We start from the raw sequence: 21,843 nt of genomic DNA on the forward strand, positions 1-21,843 counted from the left end.
CATGAGTTCAAGGACAGCCATGTCTACCCAAGCAGACTTTGTTTAAAAACAACAACAACAAAACAAAACCAACAACTAAAACAAAGTTCTGGAAAAGTAAAGCTTTGTGTAGAACCACAGCTACTCAGTTCCCCTTCAAGGTCACCAAAAGCATCAGGAAGCACAAGCCTTAATGCAGGATTCCAGGAGCAGGTCCTGCTGACCTCAGCCTGTGCTCTGAGGTCTGGACGGTTCTTCCTACAGTGTTGCTCTCACAGAGCGCCCACACAGTCCAACCACCCCAGTTCAGAGAAGCTGCTCCTTTTATGTGGTAACCACTAGGGTTAGAGCAGGGCTACAAAGCATCCACTTGTTTCCTTTGTCCTGGACCAAGTTATTGGTTGATACACTTTCCCCCAAGAATAAAATACTATTGAGAAAAAAAAATTGACAAAGCATAACTTGTCCAATCCAATTTTATTGTACATTATTTAAAGCTGGTAGGGCTATAAGCCAAAGGGGAAATGTGTGGTTTGTCATCTGAACACCAATAAGCCTTCCTGGAATCCAAGTATCAGCCACTTTAACAATAACTACATGACAGCCAAGACAGTATGCTACAGAGCCCAGTGTACGCTCCTGGAACGTGTTACTGGCTTCAGGGAAGCTGTCCCACTAGGCTTACTTCATACCTGTAGGACGTTACCTCAGAGGTAGATATTCTCATTTCTGAGAGAAAAAGAGGGAACATCCAAGTGCCCTAGCCCACCACCCCCCTTAACATTAGCCACGTCTCTTCAAGCACGCTGACTGAACCAGTCCTCCAGGGTCAAGGACTAGAGTAACTTGGTCCCACCTGCTCTGGTTAAATCCAATAGAGAAAGGAGTCCTTCTCCTCCTCCTCTTAGCCTCTGTACCCCCTCAGCAGAGCCCATCAGTAGGGATGTAGAAATGAAGCTGGTGGAGGAACAACTGGGAAGGAGACCGAGTACCACAGGCTCTTGCAACACCTAGAGGAGTATGATCTACCGTCCACGATACAGATTTGAGACAGCACCCAGCAGACCAGTGAGACAACACAAAGGACCCTGGGCCAGGGTGGTGGCTGCTTCCCCATCTTCACAGAAATCACTCCAGGTGACCAGCACCTTCCCTACAGATTCCTGGTCATACTTGAGCCAAGTCATGTACACATGTATACACATATATAAATACACAAATAAATTAATTAATAAAAATAATCTGGGCATGGTACCCACAATTATTATCCCAGAGCTAAGAAGAATCCCATGGACACCCTGGTCAGCCAGCCTAAGAGGTGAGTCCCAGCTCTCAGTGAGAGACCAGTCTCAAAGCAAGGCTCCTGCAGAATAACACAGCCGACTTCCAGAGTGTGCACAGATATACAAAATAACAAACAAACCACTACACTGTAGTGACAACTGCAAGATAAGTTAAAAATCTAGGTGCAAACACCTGGATTTACGATAGCATATTTTTTCACAGACTTCTTCACCCGCTTCATTTTCTTCTTTAAGGTTTCATGATCTTGTTTCAAAATATACCGAAAATATCTACAACCTAAAAAAATGAAACAAAATAAGAAAAAGTTTTAATTTTAAAGTTTTCTTTATTCCTGGAACACTAGTGATCCTGAGTGTAGATTTGTTTGTGTCACGTATCCTGTAAAGGCCTCAGCGGTGACACCATACCACTGTACAGGCCTGGCTCACCCACAGGTAAAGCAAGCACTTCAACTCCACCCTTCCTCCTGAGCCTAGTCAAGGTGATGTGCACATCAAATATACCCACTTATTAAACGAGCCTTCTGAAAGCTAATTTACCCCAACCCAGCCCGGGGCTCCCATTCCAGTCACTTCTCAGGGACTTAAACCCTGGGCATCCCAAGGACAGAAGATCGAGGGCCCGCCTTTCTAGCCTCAGTCTGCCAAAAGCTATATTCAGATAAACAGAAAACAAGCCACAGACCTTTCCCTAAAAGGATTCCAGCTACAAAAGCCTTCTCACAAGCCAGATCAGCATCTGCCTTCCAGTCACTCTTTGCCCAAAAGAAGCTGAAGTGAAAGGCTGGCCACCAGTTTCTCCTAGATTTCCACTCTTCTTCAACCCACTCGGGATGACTTCTGAAAAGAAACAGAAGAGGGGAAGTCAGTGAAGACACAGCTGTGGTGGGAATCTGAGAGTGAGCAGTGCCTACTGATGGCAGGGATGACACTTTCAAGATGACTCCACACATGGTCGGGGCAGCAGTGAGGGGGCAAGCCCGTGTGCACTTTTTGTGAACATCCATTTCCGCTCCATATCCAATGCATTACACCAGAGTGATCAACAGCAAGGATGCGGAATTAAAATGCAGGGCTGAAATAGACTCTCCATCTCTAACCATATGATCCTGCACATGCTGCTTACAGTCTGAGCCTCAGTTTCTTGGACAGTAGAAATGGCTATTTGCCAGCATTTTTGTTAGAAGCAAACTAGTCCAACAGTGCAGCAGATCCCATAAAGCTCCTTGCAGTGTCTGCTGCAGAATAACTGTGAGCTATTGCTATGATTCCTTAAAAGGTACTTTACATCCTAGATAAAATCATATGCTACTGAAATTAGTATACCAACTCAGGTGCCATTATACAAACACACAAATATGTGCGCTTGCAGCTGAACCAAGCAAAGAAGTGTTCCCCAACAACCTGCATAGACCTGCTCTGAAGGCCTGTCGCCACCCTTGTGGTAGAAACTTCTAGATTCAACATGTGAACAGTGCGCTTCTTGACCTACAGGAAGCCCACAATCCTTAGGGATTGAAATAGATCTGTTCAGTGATTGACAGCGACTGAGCTGCCCTCGAACACTGTCACAGTGTGAATGCACTCATCATCAGAGGCAGAAGTGTAGGAACCATTATGATAGGTGAGGTGCTATGCTAGGCCTAGGACACTAGGAGCTGAGTCATTGGGGCGCTGTAAACTAGAGCCCTGTAAGAGAGCCCCAGACAGCAGCTGTCCCTTTCAGCAGGGAAACACAGCAAGAGAACACTGGGAACCAAGATGGGCTTCACCAGACACCAAATCTGCTGTGGACTTCTCAGCTACCAGAGCTTTTTAAGGAAAAAAAAAAAAAAAAAAAAAAGCCTGTCTAGAAATTTATTCCTCTGTCTTCAGGGTTCAAAAATGAAGTCATGTGAGGGAAATTCCAAGTGACATGAAAAAATCCCCCAGAAAACAAGTCAAGAGTCTTGACCACCTCAGTTTCTTCAGAAACTCAGCACTGTGTTCAGAGTGTGTTTTGTGCCCTCCCCAGCTGTAGCAGACAAGAGCAAGTGTACTTTAGCTATGCATCTAAGAAAAAACATGGTTTAGCACAAGTGTCTTGTCCTTGTGATTGTATACTTTATTCAGATGACTCTCCTTAACCCTCAGAGTATTAATTGTCTGATGTTCTGAATAAAGTTGGCTATGCCATAAGACTTTAGTCTGTCTTATTTTTAGGCCCTGCTCACCCAGGCTCACGTTACCAACAAGAGCAGTAAACACAGGATCAAGTCAGTTCCAAAGCCCACAGCAAATATTCTCAGACACAGGGTTTCCTCACTAGCCAAAATGGATATGACATGCAAGGAAAGCTTAATTCTGAGAGGCCTCTCTTTTCACATACAGAATACATGTGAGCAGGGCCATGCCTTTTCTCCTACCCACAATGTGGTGCTTGCTGACAATACGTACTTCAGACGCAGCATTAGACACTCACTACCTTACCATGAATGCACTTTTAAGATGTAGTGCTGATTTTGCTAACACAAAATATATTCATAATTTTTGTGTGTTGGGCTTATGATTTTGTATTTCCTAGCTTCTGATACTCATGAAAAAGCAAAACAAAACAAAAACAAGTCTTTTACAGGAAATTCAAAAACATTAAGTAAAAAATGTTAAAAGCAATAGCTAAAACGTAGGACTCGCACTTATGATGAACAGTAATAAACGCTGTTTCTCACGTACTCCATTAATAAGTGCTTCAGATACTTTGCCAAGTATTTCCAAGCTGTTATGTTCTTAGTGCATCCAGCGAAGTCTAGGACTTCGAATAACACGGCCAAGCCCAGTTTCTGGTGTTCTTCTGTTTCTGCAAAGGTCACAACAGTCCAAGCTTACAGACAGTACTGGACAAGTGCACAGAGCATACATCAAGTTAACAAAACATTATGAACTGCAGGCCTTCTGGTTGGTTAACTGTTTAAAAGCGCCCATTATGCTCACAGTCCTGTGATGAGCTGGAGGTTACTGATGTCAAGACAGTGAGCCTCTTCTGGAGGTTATGCCCTCTATTTAAATACCTACCCTATTTGCCATTTTGGTAAATAGAGGTTAAAACCTACAGACTTTATAGCAACTGGCTTAAGCAAGCTGCCTTCCTTCTAAGACATGTGCTTTACTATACTGCCCTAAAGCCCGCAAGGGATCAACAAGAAACAAATCATACAAATGAATGGAATTCCTACTTCCTAAGGCTCTCTGTTAGGACTAGATAGCAAGCATTTTCAGCCATGTAGCTGTGGCTGCAGAGACTCCAACAGAGCTACAGGCTCTCAAGTCATAACGCACATCCACCGCAGGCATCGCGGAAGCAAGTAGAGTGCACATGAAGTTAGCATGTGGCCTCTAGGTCAGAGGCTGGTCCTTCATCTAGGCTCTATGCTCAAAGGAGTATAAAGCACAGTTTTACCTGATTTTCTAAGCAACATATGGAATTCTAACATTAGTGTATGGGATGGCACAATCTCATGTAAAATCTGAAAGAGAAAACAGTCTTGTCATTTACATACTATACAAAGTCCAGCTATTTCCATGTAAAACTCTTACTGGCTAATACGCTCTCAACAAACAAACTAAGGACTTAAACGGTACTTTGGTTTTACCCAGTTTCAATCAGAACATAAGGTACTCTTCAAAGTTATTTTAGAAAACAAACTCCCAGGAGACGGTTCTGTGAGTAAAGTGCTCAGTGTGCAAGCCTGAGGACAAAGAGCCGGGGTAGCAGTGAGCACCTGTCATCCCAGCACTGGGGAGAGACAGAGGAATGCTGGGAGTTCACTGTCCTGGCAACCCAGCCCGTTGGTGAGCTTTAAGTTCAGTGAGAGATCCTATATCACAAAAAGACAGAGGGGCTAGAGATAGAACACATGAAGTTCACAGCCATCTGCAACTCCAATCTCAGGATCCACCACCTTTCTCTAACACGGGTACTGCATGTGATGCAGACATACATGCAGGCAAAACATCCATCCACATAAATAAAAACGAGGTGGAGAACCACAAAGAAGACACCTAACAGACTCCTGGCCTCCACATGTACATGTATAGGAGGTTGAAACATGCCCACACAACATACATCTGGCCTGGGGACACTGCTCAGTCAATGAATTGCTTGTCTACTGAAGCATGGACCTCGGTCTAATCTCTAGAGCCATGGCACACTGGCGAGGGAGGCAGAGATGTGTGGATTCCTGCGGCTTGCTGACCAGCCAGCCTAGACACTTGCTGAGTTCCAGTGAGAGAACCTGCCTCAGGAAACAAGACAGGCCAGGTGTGCTGGTACACACCTTTGATCCCAGCACTCAGGAGTCAGAGGACAGTGAATCTGTTAGTTTAAGGCCAGCCTGGTCTACATAGAGAGTTCTAGGCCAACCAGGGCTAACAACAAGGCTCTGTCTTAAGAAGAAAAATTTAAAGAAAGAAACAAACCAACAAGGTAGACAGCTCTGGAAAAATACCTGAGGCTGAGTTCTGCAATTCGCTCATCCTTCCCATCTTCCCTGCCATCCCCTCCCCTCCTTCTCCCCCTCTCTCTAAATCTCATTTATATTCCCCCCACCCCCCGCCGCCCAAAACTCCTGCTAACAAAAAGCAAGGTTCCCTGGAAGACTGAGTGAGGAAACTATTACTTACCTTACACCTGTCTGTTCTGCCTGCTATACTTACACATTGTAAAGGTTTTGCTTTTAGAAAGAATAGAAGAGGAAATTACAAAGCCAGGTATAGTGGCTCAGGCCCAAAGTCCTAGCACTCAAGAGGCAGAGACTGAAGACTCAGGAGCTCAAGCCCAGGCCAGGCCATAGATCGAGTTTGAGGCCAGCCTTTTTGCCACATTACTGTCTATCTCAAGAGAACAAAAACAAAACACCGGAATATGTCTCTACCTTAAGAACACTTATGAGCTTTGCCCTTGGTGCCTTCTCTCTCTTGAGAAATTCGTATAAGTAGATGTGGGCATTGGGGTTTGATGGGAACTTCTCATCATAAGCATAATTGGTGAGCATCTCTCGGGCTCCATCTTGATCACCATAGAACTCTAGCATCTGTATAAAATAAAGTATATGTCTTAGATTAATTCTGTAAAATAACTCCACAAAATGAAGATAAAAGCTTACTGCTGAGAATAGCAAATAATTAATAATAATAATAACAATAATCACAAAGGGGCAAACACTGCAGTAGACAAGAGCAGCACTAGCTTCCCTACAACCTCTACACGGCAAGGCAAAGGTCCACATGCAGTTCCTGGAAAATGTACAACCTCAAGGTAAGAACTGTTCCCACAAGAACAGTAACGACCAAGAGAGAGGTCCTCTGTGTCAGCGCCCTAAGCTTCACCCTAAGGAGTGCAGGAGAATTACAGCCTGTCTTGAAGAGGCTCAAGAGGAACTGATCCTCCCCACAACAAAGGGAGTGCAGAGCAGCACCTGAGCCCTCGGTCCTGCAGTGACTCGGGGCAGCTTTGCTCTTCCTCACCCCGAATGCTGTGCCTTCCTGACTTCGCTTTATCTTTTAGTCACATCGCTAAACACTTTATAGGCGTCTGGCCATGACAGGTCTGTACTTACCTTGCTCATATCCCAACAAAAACTTAACCAAAGTAACTAAAAGAAGGACTTAGCCATGTGGTGGTACCATAGGCCTTTAATCCGACCACTCAGGAGGCAGAGACGGTGGATCTCTGAATTCAAGGCCAGACTGGTCTACAGAGCAAGTCCTGGGACAGCCAGGTCAAAAACAAACAAACAAAAAAAAAAAAAAAGAGGAGGAGAGAAGGAAAGACTTATCTGGGTGTAGAGTTCAGAGGTTAGATCCATGAAGACAGAAGACAGGGCTGAAGTGAAAGCACTGAGCACCTATTTTCACATGAGGTAACCAGGAAGAGGCTGGGAGCAGGGCCCTGCTTAGTGACCCACCCCTCCAGTTAGGCCTTTACACCATAAAGGTTCCACAATCTCACAAGCTGGTGAGCAATCATTCAAGCATGTGAGTCTATGGGACAATTCACTCGAGCCATGAAGTTATCCAGGGTAAAAGTAAATAAGACTAACCCACATAGCATGTTAATAAAATAAGCAAAAATTAGACTTAAGAAAGAGAAAAAACATTTTCTCTATTAGACTCCTTCTGATTAAATGACAAAAATCAAACTAGCAGGATCTCGTACTTTGTTTCTTGAGACAGAGCTGTACTACGCATATAGCCCAGGCTAACCTTGAGTTTACTATATTCTGCCTCAGGTTTCTCGGTGCTGGCACTAAAGGTATGTCCCCACCCTGGCCTATGAAAGAGACTCACCTCCACATAGCTCTTCACAAAAGGATCCCAAACCCCAGGTGTCTTAATCAATGCACAAATATTCGTAGATGTCTTGCAGCTCTGGCTGAGCATGCTCCGAGTTTTTGCGGTGTAAGCATAGTCATCCTCATCTGCTCAAAAGAGATTTGGAAGTTCATTTTAGAGAACCCACAGCAGCTCTAACAAGTGCAAGGAGAACTGGAGCCTCCTACAAAATGCCTCGACAAGATGTTAGCCACCTACAAAAGCAATTGTAGACCACAGCAACATTAGCTTAGCAGCTGACGATGAATTACTGTGAATAATGAAGACCCGCCCTCTAAACCAGATCAATGAGCAGTCACCATCAGGCAGAAAAACACTTGACCAAGTTCAATAACTCTTATGTAATTAAAAACAGTTACCAATCTAAGAATAGAAGGACTTACTCAATCTGAATTTTTAATTTTTAAAATTTAATTTTAAGAACAGCTGTCCAGTGTAGTGGCACACGTCTTTAATCCCAGCACTCAGGAGAAAAAGGCAGGCAGACTTCTGTGAGTTGGAGACAAGCTGGGTCTACAGAGTGAGTTCTGGGACAAACAAGCTTGGTGAAATCTGAGAAAATGGCGAGACATTCTCTCACTACTTCTTTTTAGTACACTAGGTTCTCATCAGAGCAATGCGGCAGGAAAACACAATGACTCCTATACAAAAAAGATATATATCTCCATTAACAACTCCAGCTTGAGGGCTAGAGATGGCTCAGTGGGTTAAGAGCACTGACTGTTCTTTCAGCAGACTAGGGTCTGATTCCCAGAATCCATCTGTTTCTCACAACCATGTATGGGTCCCAGAGAACCTGATGCCATCTTCTGGCCTCAGCAAGCACCAGGCATGCATGCAGTGCACAGACAGACACAGATACTACAAATAAAATTATTTTTTTTAACTATTTTAGAAATAAGAGCAGAAGAAAAGCAGATTGCTCGTGTGAAAAAAAATGTAAAAATGTTGTAAGAAAAACAAAAAAGCAGATCCCTAGCATTACTGAGGTTTAAAGGTCACCAACCACCAGGCTCATCAGACCCAACAGGCACAGGCACTGCTGGGCCAGGTACAGGTCCTCAGGCTGCACCCCTGGAGGCTGGTGTAGAAGCTGGTGCTTTCACCTCTATGACTAGGGTGTTGGTTTTGGGGGGCATGTTTTGTTTTGTTTGGGGGGTCCTCACTGGCTGTCCTGAGATTCAGTGATCCACCTGCCTCTGCCTCCAGAGTGCTAAGAATAAAGGCATGATCTACCGCCACCATCTTACCTGTGGTTACTTGTGACAGAATTACATTAAAATAGCAATGACTCTGAAATAAGTCACCACTGACACCACCTCTCCTGTGGGCAGGAACGGTTGTGGGGTTTTGTTTTCTTCATTAAAGACACTTGAGATTGGGTGTCTGAAAGTTCCACACATTACTAGGCGCACAATCTTAATGCAGAATAAACCATGAACTGCATGAAAAAAATGTGGGACATTATCTACTCACAGAGTGATAAACACCACCCATCCAGCCTCCAAATAACTTGCTTGAGTTCTAGTACCACATGTAAGAAGAAAGTAAACGACAACTTTAACTCAATTCACACTAGTGCGTTTCTGCTTGCATGCTTGCTTTTCTGAGACAGAATTTTGTAATACAAGCCAGCCTAACCTCAAACTCAAGATATGTTCAGCCTCGGGGCTGGAGAGATGGCTCAGTGGTTAAGAGCACTCTGGCTGCTCTTCCAGAGGTCCTGAGTTCAATTCCTAGCAACCACATGGTGGCTCACAGCCATCTGTAGTGGAATTCCTCTTCTGGTGTGTCTGAAGACAGTAGGAGTACTCATATACATAAAATAAAAGATGCTCAGCCTCCCCGGGGCATGGATGAGCTCAATGGTCTGTGTCCCTTCATCATCAGAAAGCTGAGCTTGCTGACTCACCGAGCTCTGACAATTCCTTCTTCTTTCTGGACCACATGTAGTACTGTAAAAGCCCTTTGTAGGCCTGAACAAGGTTGGTCAACACTTCCTGAGAAGACGACTTTTCCCCGTATCTCCATGTCTCTGCCTCACTTAGGTTTCTGCTTGCATCCTCAAACATCCCATGATGTAAAAGATACAATGCATGTTGTAAGGAGATCTGCATCAATAAGAAAAACCCAGTCACTCGAGTTATTACAGAACTATTAGAAAACTCAGGAAAGCGCTAACACGCTCGCCTAGTCCTGAAAACTGTATTTTAGAACCTTCATGTAAAACTGAAGGCTCAGCTGGGTGGCGGTGCACACCTTTAATTCCAGCACTCAAAGGCGGAGGCAGGTGGATCTCTGAGTTTGAAGTCTACAGAGCAAGTTCCAGGACAGGCATGGCTACACAGTAAAACCAACAAATCAAAACCCCAAAATACCCTGTCATGCACATTTTCCAGTTAAGCAAAGAGAGGCACGTGAAACAACTACCACATTCAATTAACACACAGTTATAATAAAGACCACGGTGCAACACAGTGCAAAACTGGCCATAAAGCCACATTACAGGCGTGAACTAGTCAGTTCCTCAATGCTTCCCTTTCACCCTTCACAGGAGACAGGTTAAGAGTAAACAAGCTTTCTATACACCGAATGCCAGCTTGATCCACAGGAGACAACAGTCTAATAACTTCATACACCCCCAATACACTCCTCAGACCTCCAGACTTACACACACACCAAACACACACATACACCAAACACACAAACCAGTAAGTTGAACAAGTAAAAACAAAACTGAGAGTTAGGAATGCAGATTTCAAGCTCTACAGGCTGTATGGTTGCCCCCCCCGCCCCCTCCCCCCTCCGTTTACTCAACTTCTGGCCAAGCTCTTAACACAGCTTTAAAGTCTTGAAAAAAAAGAAAAAAAAAAACCAATAAATTATTTATAGAATCACAAAAGAACCATGCTCTTTAGTTACGAGTATATACAAAGAAGGGGCTATAATACTATGCAATGTTCTCAGTCCCTTTTGCAAAAGCTATTATTAAAAGATAAGATTCAACATAGTACTACCTGAAGACCAAGTTATTCCACTTCTGGGCATATAACCCAGAGATGCTCCACCATGTTCATGGCAGCCTTATTTATAATAGCCAGAAGCTAGAAAGAACCCAGATGTCCTTCAGAAGAGAAATGGATACAAAAGTTGTGGTACCAAAAAAAAAAAAAAAAAAAAGAAAGAAAGAAAAAGAAATTGTGGTACATTTACACAATGGAGTACTACTCAGCTATTAGAAACAATGACTTTACAAAATCCCTAGGCAAATGGATGGAACTAGAGAATATCATCCTGAGTGAGGTAACCCAGTCATAAAAGAACAGACATAATATGCAGTCACTGATAATTGGGTACTAACCCCAGAAATCTCTGAATACCCAAGAAATAATTCTCAGACCATATGAAGCTCAAAAGGAAGGCAGGCCAAAATGTGGAAGCCTCAGTCCTTCTTAGAAAAAAAAAAAGGAAAAAAAGATTGTGTATTCATCATATATTATTATGATATGTGATATTTTGTGAGCTATAATGTTTTATAAAATAAATAAATTTTCTTAAAGATAAGATTCAGAGAGAAGGTTCTATACAAACATCTGGAACATTACATACAACATTTGAAGATGTTCAAGTTCCTAACTTGTTCACAGGGTGATTTGTTTTGTTTTGTTTTCAAAGCCGCCAGCTCAGTTCAGGTAAGTCACAACTGTGAGGATCCTGCCTGTGTGCACAGTGGAGTGCAGCCTCTGCTCTGACAGCCAGAGGCTCACTGAGGGTTCAAATCAAATCACACTGAAGAAGTGCTGTTTCCTGTGATGTTCTGTCTTAGCATTGATACAAGCAATTAAAACAAACACACATTACAAATCTAAGCTTGCAAGTCTATATTCTCACCTTTAAATAATTCAAGACACCAATATTTTTCATCCGGTCAGCAAAGCTATTAAAAGTCTCCACATTGCTTTTGGGGTGGTAAAATAGAATTTCACTTCCAAGCTTCCAAATGATCTATCAAAGCAGAAACAGCAAAGTAATAAATCCTCACCTCATCCAGGTTCTTCTTACAACACTTTGTTTTTCCTGACTATAATATTTAAAAGCAACTTATAATTACTCTCCATGGAAACCACCACTGCCATATGTCACTTGGTAAAGCAGCATTCTTACCTGGGTGATAATCACGTCTCAAAACACTGTGGTACTTGGTGACATTTCTGTTGCTGAGGTAAAACACCACGACCACAGCAACTTCTACAAGGAAGTCAATATTCAGACTTAACGTCCAGAGAGTTAATCCCTGAGGGCAAGAGCAAGAGGCTCACACCTTGGATGGCAAACACGAAGGAGAGAGCAGACTAAAAATGGCATGGATCTTTAATTCGGAGAGCTGCTGGTGACAGGCACTCTTCCAGGGAGGCTCTACCTCCTAAACCAGTGCCCCCAAAGGGAACCAGTATTCAATGTCAGAGCCTACGGGGCATCCTCATTCAAACCACTATACCAGGTAAGAACAGCAGTGCCACTGTTAGATTAATGCTCTTTAAAAGGCCCCATTAAGATGCATATTAAATATAAACTTAAACCTGGTCTAAAACGGGCAACTCAGAGAGCACTTCCTACAGTGCTGGCTGCCGGGCACCACCTCCCTCTTCATGGAAATGCAGACAGACACGCCCATATTCCCTGAAATGTCACCCACACTGAGTATACATGCTGTTCATTTAGGATGTCCATCTAAGAACATTTATTAGGAAGGATGAATTTTAATGATGTATTGTTCTCAGACCACATTTTGGTGACAGAACTTGAGCTCTGCTTTCTTAAGGAAGCAAATATCTGCTTCTCTCTCAACCTAAAGTAAATAAATAAAAACAAGTGTCTTTAAAAGAGAAAAGAAAACCTTGCCTCTGCTTCCCCCTGCTGGGGCTAAGGTGCGCACCCCCACACCTGACTTTTTATAAACAAGACATCAGAAGTGTTGGTCAAAAAGTAGGGATGGGTAAGTCGCTTAAAGGGGCCTTGAATGAGGGCAGCCATGGCTGAAGAGAGATCCTGCCAAGTAAAGGAAATGACAGGAAAGGAGGACGCCTGCTAAAGGGATGAGGTCAGAGGCACATGGGGAAGGAGGAGCACAGCAGGGAGGACCATGGCTGCTGCTCTAGTGACGGGGAGCCATTAGTGTCTTCACTAGGAGAGGAGCATAAAGAGTCAATAGGGACATGCAAAGCATGGCATGAGGAGACACTGCTTCACAACTTCAAGTATCAAAGGAAAAAGAGAAGAAAGACAGGCATGGCCAGGTTGCTCAAGCCTCCCACCTCAGGAGGCTTAGAGAGAGGGCTGCTGGGAACCTGAGTCCAAGGCCAGCATGGGATCCAGACTGTCTCAAATAATGATGATGCCAACAAGAATGCGGAGAAATCAGAATGTTAAATATTGCCGGTAGAAATAAAAAACGGCAAATTCACCTTGGTTAAAAAACCTTGGTAGAACATTAAGAGATTAAAAATATAACCCACACTATAAAACTCCTTAGTATTTATCAAAAAGGAATTAAAGAAAACACTATGCAATACCACATACATGAGTGTTCGGGGACCCGCTGATGAATGCATGCATGATATGTGGCAGTCCACACAATGGAAACTGACCATGAAGGAATAGGCTAAGCCAGGCTCGGTGGCAGAATCCTAATATGCAGGAAGTTGAGGCAGGAGATCAAAGGCTATGGAAAATGACCAGTGTTGTGTCCACAGAGGGACACTTGTGTACCTCGGGGGCAGCCTGTCTCTTGTAGGTGTCTGAGTCCTCCAGGGTCTGCAGGTAACTGTGCATATACTCTGCAGCTTGATGCCACTGGTGCTTCAGCAGGGCTTCTTGGATAAAGCTTAAACAAGCACTCGTCGTCTGAGCAAAATCCTTCTTCCTCTTCCCTCCAGTCACTGTAGAAAGGAACAGAGGAGAATCACTCGAACTGACTCACTCCTTGTGCTCAATAACCACAAGGTTTAACAAGGGCAGTGGGTCCTACTGACCTAGCCTACGCCAGTACCAGGCCTACTGACTTAAAACAAACCCTGCCACACAGTGTTAGTTTTAGGCCTCCCAACCCACTACAGAATGCTGGCAGGTGGTCCTAGGTGGATCTTATGCAAGCAGCCACCGCTTCGATACATTCGGTTTTTCCATACTCTTGAAACTAGCTCATGTAGAAACTCAAAGGAGAATTAAAAACCCAAGCTGGCTACTCGGACACATGAGTGTATCTGAGCGCTACAGAGGCTGGCAGGGCTGAGTGCAAAGAACATCGACCATGTACAGGAAGTCTGCAGAGAAACAAACAAGTGAAATCTTACATATGAGACGCGCGTGCTACCAGTTATCTAACTAACAACTTGGATAGAGCCTTCCAAGGAAACAGGCCCCAGGATTTAAAATGGGTAGAAGTCACCAATGCTATCCTAGTGAAATAGTCTTTATTACCTACTAATGTTCAGAAAGCCCCAAGAGAAGCTTTTTTCCCCCAAAGGATCAAGTTTCCAGTAATTCAGTGATAGTAAAAGATTAGAAGAACCTGCAAGCCTAGCTTAGGTCCTGTAAAGTACTGACACTCAGGGAAGGGCACCCGGGCTTCGTTACACTAGAAAGGACACAGGTTTACTGGTGCTCCTTTCCCCTTCTGACAGGTCCTGATCAGCCAGCAGTCTCTTTCCTTTTCTCTTTCTGTTTTTGTTTTATTCCTAGTTTCCTGGTCTTCGCATGGCCCAGGCTGACCTCAAACTCGCTCTGCAGCAAAGTATGCATCGGGACTCTTCTGCCTTGTCTCAGCCCTGGAGTACAGGTTTGCCTGATCACCCCTGGCTTGAGTCTACTCATTCAGCTGAATACTCTAAGCAAGTGGATCGGGACCAGAGGGTGCTTTTGGAACAATGGGGGCGGACTGTCAGATGCTCGGCTGAGATCATACTTACTCTTAAAGGAGGGCCTGAGAATTCAGTTCCCAGAACCTGTCAAACAGCTTACAATCACCTAGACCTCCAGACCAGGAGATCTGACACCCTCTTCTGGCCTTTGTGGGTACCACATGCATGGTACACACATACATAAATATGCGTACACATGCAAAGCAAACTAGTTTAACATACACACACAGACAACTAAACAGGCAAGGCAGAGCTGAAGCTCAGTGGCAATACAAGTTACTTCAAGGCCCTGGACTGGAGCCCCAGCGTCCCCTAAACAAACAAAAAGAGCACATAGTCAACGTGCACGCCCATACCCTTATACACTCCTCCCTAACACTGACCTTCTAGAGAGCTGTGCCAGGGCTCTTGGCCTTACAGCCGAACATACCTAATACCTGCAGCAGAAGATGGGGCCGGCAGAGTGAATGATTCTAACACTGCCCCTTTGCAAGTCAGATGATTTTCAAATCTGTCAGAATTGCAGAGCAGTACTGGAATTACCCGAAAGCTAATTAGAAATGGAGACTCCTCTGCTTCCGCTGCCTCTCTGAAGCAGACAAGAACGACAGAAGCTGCTCAAATCGCCAACAACCCCTGGCAACTAGCCCAGAAAACTGGCAAAATATCTGCTCAAATAAGTAGCCTTTATTTGCCTAATGGAAGACTGCTCTCAGGCTGAGCTCCATCTACCTCCTCTGGTTAAAAGCACAGGATCTGAGATGGGACACACCAGATTTGCTTTCTTAGATCACTATTTAAGAGTTTAATTTCTCTGGGCAAGGTGACGCTCGACTTAAAGCCTAGCAGCTGTGGGGCGGAGACAGGCAAATCTCTGGTTCAAGGCCAGCGAGGTCTACAGAGTTCCAGGACAGCAAGGACTACACAGAAAACCTGTCTCAAAAAAAACAAACAAACAAACAAACAAAAAGAGTGTCCTTGCATGAAAATGCCAGGGTAGGAATTTACTGAGGATCTAAAATTAAATGAAGTTTTCTTTTTAAAGGAGAGCTAAATTCTAGGAGCCAAGAAAAGCCTAAAGAAAAGTGCTGGTGTACCTGTGTGTTCAAAGGTCTGTATGACATGGCAGCACACCGATCACTATGTTTTTACATACTCTTACAGAAGCTAACCCATGAAAAACCCTGTCTGCACTCCATTAGATGAAGACAAAAAAAAAAAAAAAAAAAAAAAAAAAAAAAACAGCTTTTTAAACATGGTACGTCATCAATTCTATAAAGAATTATTTCCGTTCAGCTCAGCAGAAAGTTCCTCAGCCCTTCCTAAGCATGTGCTCCTCAATGAGCAATCACATTTTCTTCATCATTTCTGTATATCCCCAATATTTTGCCAATGCTGATATAAGTGCTCTTTAAAAGGAACTAAAAATCTAAAAATAAATATCTATCTACCATAATATAGACTATGTATTATTAGTTCCAACGCAAAAAAAAAAAAAAGCTAAAAGAAAAAAAATTGATTGCTTATAAATCTTTTTGTCTACAGCTCTATGAAAGAAAAGGGAAAACCTCCCATCTAACCTTATAAAGTTCACACCTGTAATCCCCGCAGTTGGAGGCTGAGGCAAGAGACCAACCATTAGTTCTAATCCAGCCTGAGCTACACAGGTGAGCCCAAGGCAAACCAGAGACAAAAGAGCAGGACCCTGTTTCAACAACAACAGATAAAATATAAAAGTAAAGTAATAAAATAAAACAAAAAGTGGAATAAAGAGAACGAAGTAGCTTGGGTGTTGACTCCTAGCACTGCCTGGTGGTAAAGTGAAAGGCCCCCATGCTGGTTTACTTACCTACAGCTTCTATGTGCTTCTGAAGCCATGGGAAATGCATTCTTGTATTAAAGGAGCCCGGGGTCTCTGGGTGGTCCTCTGCCACAGCAAGCTTGGTCAATTCTTCACTGAAATCACTCATTCTCTCTTCCAGACTGAAAGTATCAGTTAGTTTCAGCACATGCTAATCCGAAGGCAACTCAGCTGTACAGAAAAGAAGCTACCTTTTCATCTGCTAAGTATCATTTTGAGTAGCAACTCACTGTACCTGTCAGGTTTTTTTGTCTTTTTGAGTATGCACTGAATCTGTTTGTGTCAACAATAGCTGAAACTAAAGTTCCACTTTAAAAAAAAAAAAAAGAGTGAGGACAGGAGAGATGGCTCAGCAGTCAAGAGCACTTGTTCCTCAAGACAACCTGGGTTCAGTTCCCAGCACCCAAACAGCAGTTCAGAACTTTCTGGAACCCCACTTCCAGGGCATCCAACAACCTCCTCAACAAGCAGAGTAGTGTGCATATATGAAGCAAACGCTCATACACAGAAGATAAAATAAATAAAAATAGTTTTAAAAAATCCATTTTTAAATAGCATACAGCTATGCATCAAGTACATACAGAAACGACACATCCTTAATTGCAAAGTAATAAGCTCAAGCTACGGAAAGAAACAGGAACGCACAACACAAGTGCAGTCATAGTAGTAGCCAGTATTTATCGGAACTTAACCACATAACTAGCCCGTAAGTTATCTAACTTAATCATAGCAGCAACCTTATTTCCTTCCACGCTAGGACTGGTAAACTGTGAAGGCAAGTCTGGGAAATCCAGAGCACACAGACTCACCGAAATGACCAAAAACGCAAGGGGATCGGCAGGGGGGCATGGCAAAGAAATGTCTCTACAAAAACAGCCATATGCCACTGAGCATGGATTTGGCTGTCAAAATGCTCAAGACCCTTGTTCTGCGCATTTATCAAACACTGAAGCTTCGGATACTACAAATTCCACCGACTGTCCCTCCTTTCTGCAATCCTACGTTACCCTAGTTCGGTACACCCTGAGCCTTATCCAACTGGCGTTGCTTTTTTTGTTTTCTGCGGTGCTGAAGATCAAACTCGGAGCCTGCTGACAAACGATTTAAACAAAAAACACTGCACTTTGTCTATTATTGGGGAAAGCCACCGCGCACGCGTGGAGGTCAGAGAATAATTTAGAGGGGTCCTTCTACCACGTGGATCCGGGAGTCGAACTCACCCGGTGTGACAGTAATCGCCCATTACCTGCTGAGCCATCTCCCAAGAGTTGGTCAGCCTCAAATGTTTCTCCGTCTTAAATCCAGATTAAGCCTTTTAAAAACAGTTCCGCGAAAAAGCTTAAAATAGCACCTGAATTAGAAAACGACGCACCACATGTGGTAAGGAGACGTAAAGCAAATCCTTCCTTGGCCTTCAAAGACTCAAACTGGCGAGGTGCAGGTTGGCGTGGTGGCGGTTGCCACGGTAACCAAAAGTTCGCAGCCCCTGGAACTTAAGGTCTTAGAACCCAAGAGCACAGAAAGTCAAGAGAAAACCGCAGAAGGAACAAGCAGGAGGCTCACACACCTCTTCCAGTTTCACTGAAAGCGCAGGGTGCACGGATCCCCGCGAGCAGCTAAACTCAAGCTCCAGAGGCCCACGTTGTTCACTGCCACAGAAAACTCCCTCTCCGGAAACAGTTACCGAGCGCTTCCGGTGAGGTTGCTCATAACCAGCCTGGCAGGCATTCGAGTAGCGCGCATGCGTGGCCACGCCCCCACACGTCCGTGGCCTGTGGGAAAGCTGCAGGGTTTGGGGACGAGACCCAGAAATGAATGTTCATTTCCCCCTCCCTGTTAGTTTGGCCCAGCTTTACAATTAAGCTTGCGCCAGAGTTACAACTTAGCCCGAGCCTTAACGAAATTGGAAGACTTCCATCGCAAAATCGAGTGTGGCGAGGGACGCATAACCGATTCCAGTTGCTGCTTTGAAAAGTATTTTTATTACAACTTTTAGCATCTGATTTAGGTGACTTGGTGCCTCGCAGTTTGAGCAAGAATCCATTTTTCCTTTTCGACATGGATGATTGTAGGTTTAGGCCTGGACTTTCAGGAGAGAGAGGATAGTGGAATTATTTTGGAAAAGGGGGTATGGGTAAGTGAATGGCCGGAGATGTATGGGAAAATACTATTCGGAGGACTGTCCGTTAAGTGGACACACCAGTGATGTGAAGAAGCATTGTTGAGTAAAAGCTAAAGGGAGCAACTTTAAAGAAATTGGAAGAAAAAAATGTTCGTACTGAAGGCCACATATGATATGTCATGGTCTCCTCTGAAACTGAATTTACTGATCGAGAATACAATCTGTGCGTCACGGAAACCAAAGAGTCTATTTAAAAAAAAAAAAAAAAAAAAGACTTTGTATGAAAAGGTTTTTTTTTTTTAATTCGATGAATATTTCAGTCTGTGTTTTCTATATAAACAATATGCAGTACCCATAGGCATTTAAAAAAATTATTTGTGCCATTGGTCCTTACCCTTAAGCCTCTTCTTTTTGTCATTGAGTTTTTGTTTTGTTTTGTTTTTGTTTTTCTAAGACCATGTCTCAATGTAGCCTTAGCTGTCTCACTGTAGACCAGGCTGGCCTCAAACCCAGAAATCCAGTCTGGGATTAAAGGCGTGTGCCACCACGCCTGGCCTTTAAGCCTGTCCTCTTAACTACAGGCAAAGCTGAACTAAATATGTAGTCAAGGAGGGGCGTTCACACACACCGAGATAATGATTAGCTTGTCAGCTGGAAGCTTGGTTCATCAAAATGACTCAGCTGATTTTGTTCATGCTCATAAAAAAGGGCAAATGCCAGCAATGGTGACGAGTGACTTTAATCCCAACACTCAGGAGCCAGAGGCAGGCCAATCTCTGCGTTTGAGGCCAGCCTGGTCCACAGAGGGAGTTCCAGGACAGCCAGGACTACACAGAGAAACCGTGTCTCAAAGAGGTGGGAGGATGTCTTGATGTCAAAGTTTTCAAACATCTCTTGACATTAGGAGATAAAATCGAGAAAGTCCATTCTCTATTCCTTACCAACCACTTGCAGCCCATACCACTTCCAGTTCCCACAGTACAGTTCTGGATGAAAATGTTGGGAAGGAGCGTACACAGCAGCTTTCTAGACTCCAGTCTTAAAGATTCTGTGTTGCAATGCGGAGGGAAATACAACTGCTTTTTGAAGGAGCAATTTAGTCATGGTGATAAACTACATCTTCTAAAAGCTTTGAAAGTGTCTTGGAAAATATTATTCCTATGAACCCTTTTAGTATAAAAAAATGAGCTTCACACAACCAAGCAACTGAAAACATCACAAATAACTTTCATAAAAGAGAATATAACAAAAATAAAAGAATGACCACAGAGCCAACTTGCATGGCAGTGTAGATGTAGAGAAGACCTTTATCCAACCATAACTTTCCTGAAACACATGGGGCTAGGATCCTACCCTAGGCTGGGACTTGGGGAAAGACTGCTCTAAAAGGGAGGACTTCACTTTTTCCCTCCTTGTTTGGTACATTGATCCACCATGGAAAGAAACCCAGGCTAGCCTTCTAGAGAGAGAGAGGCCAGATGTATAAAGAGCTCTTGACATATTAGCACCGGACAGGAAGCACAGCCATCATTCAGGGGCTTGCCTCCAGACACATGAAGAAGATTAAAAGGTGGTCACCGCAGACCTTAGTGCAGTTATTGGCTGAATGCAACTATGTGAGTGGTTCCAGTTGACCAGGGGTGTTTCAAAGGCAAGCTAAGCCCTGCACAAACTCCCAGCTCAAACCGTATGATAAATGGCGGTTATCTGTAGGCACTTAGTGTCTACGATGACTGAGAAAATATGACAGGAAGTGACATTCTACCCCATGCTAGCCCGAAGCTTTAAGATGCCTTGTACTTTGGACTTTTATTGTGAAGGAGGACACCTGTCAGCAAGTTTGGGATACATGACTGGATAGTTTAGCTGAGAGATAGGTTTGTTCTGATCAGTTTCGCCACCACACAACACAGCCACCAAACAAGGGAATGGAGCTCTTTTAACCCAACTTATAGCCATGTGAGCAATCCCAACTGGTAGTCCATAGAAGACCATTCAGCTCTAAGTCCATAGAATAGAGAGAAGTACATGATTTTTTTTACACCATTAAATTTATTACGTAGTATAAAGTAAGTGTTGATCTGTCTCCACACAGAGATGTCAACTTTCTCTCTGGAGGTTGCTTCAGCATTGCTGGGAGCAAGGTCCTGTTGCTGTTGTCCCCTTTTTCATTTCAGTTTGAAGAAGATTTATATTGGGCTGGCATTTTTTCCCTTTCAGCTCTTTAAACATTCCCTTTGACTTTTAGTCTCATTTCCAATAAGATTAAACTTTAACTGTTTTTTTACTGATTGGCAGTGTTTTGCTTGTCTCGGGTTGCTTTCGTTTTTCCCCTATTTGATTACTTTTTGGCAGTAGTGTCCTGATTTATGTGTGTGTGTGTGTTTTATTAGACTTTATATACACTGAGTCTCCAAGACCCATCGGTTTCTTGTTTGTTTGGGAAAATGTTTGAACAATTTTTGCCTTCAGTAAATTTCTGTTCAATTATGTCTCAGCTTTCAAACACTTTGAGGACTCCTAACCATATATTTGTAATGCCACTTACTATGAGATATTAGTAATAAAATTCGGGATTGTTTTTTTCTTTCTGATCGTTAGACATGATAATTCCTGTTAGCCTATCTTCAAATTAATCCTTTGTTGGTTGACAGTGCAAAATCTTGTGATGGCTTATTTTCTTATTTTTTTCACCAAAAATACTTTGTTTCTTTTAAAAATTATATGTGCATTGGTATTATACCTTCATGTCTGTGAGAGGATTACAGACAGTTGTAAGCTGCCACATAAGAATTTTTTTTGGAAGAATGTTCTGTGCTCTTAACCACTGAGCCATCTCTCCAGCCCCCAAATAACATTTCTTAGTTCTTAGAATTTTTTTTTCAAAAAACGTTTTTTCACTTCTATGTCAGTATGCCCTATTTATTCATTATAACTGCTCCCCTCTAAGCCTTTGGATTTTACTTCTTTTTCAAGACAGGGTCTTGCTGTGTATCTCTGGCTGTCTCAAGTCACTGTGAAGATCAGACTACCCTTAGACTCACTGAGATCCACCTGAATCTATCTCCCAAGTGCTGGGATCAAGGGCATGGGCAGCTACTCCCAGTTTATGGAATAGTTTAAATTTTATTTCAGCTAATTCTAAAATGTGGATCATCTCACAGAGTCTTATTATTCATGGCTTTTTTCAATTACATTTTTTTCCTTTCCTTTCTTTTTCTCAATCTAGTAAGGTTTAATTCTATTGTGAACATTTATAGATTATAGGAAGTTTATATTGTTTTTTTT

At 43.2% G+C, this 21,843-nt stretch overlaps 1 protein-coding gene across 1 annotated transcript; it reads right to left on the reverse strand.

Moving 5' to 3' along the window:
• Window positions 1-488: 488 nt before the first annotated feature.
• TAF1A (TATA-box binding protein associated factor, RNA polymerase I subunit A) lies at window positions 489-17,883 on the reverse strand. Its single transcript, XM_080933338.1, has 11 exons — window positions 17,806-17,883; window positions 16,422-16,555; window positions 13,422-13,591; window positions 11,544-11,657; window positions 9,565-9,763; window positions 7,608-7,738; window positions 6,194-6,352; window positions 4,720-4,786; window positions 3,996-4,119; window positions 1,969-2,123; window positions 489-1,560 (listed from the first exon to the last, which is right to left on the reverse strand). The coding sequence occupies exons 1-11, from the start codon at window positions 17,808-17,810 to the stop codon at window positions 1,442-1,444; spliced, it is 1,377 nt and encodes a 458-aa protein (XP_080789464.1). The 5' UTR covers window positions 17,811-17,883; the 3' UTR covers window positions 489-1,441.
• Window positions 17,884-21,843: the final 3,960 nt, after the last annotated feature.

This window comes from Micromys minutus (assembly GCF_963924665.1).
Source record: "Micromys minutus genome assembly, chromosome: 1".
Lineage (NCBI taxonomy): Eukaryota > Metazoa > Chordata > Mammalia > Rodentia > Muridae > Micromys > Micromys minutus.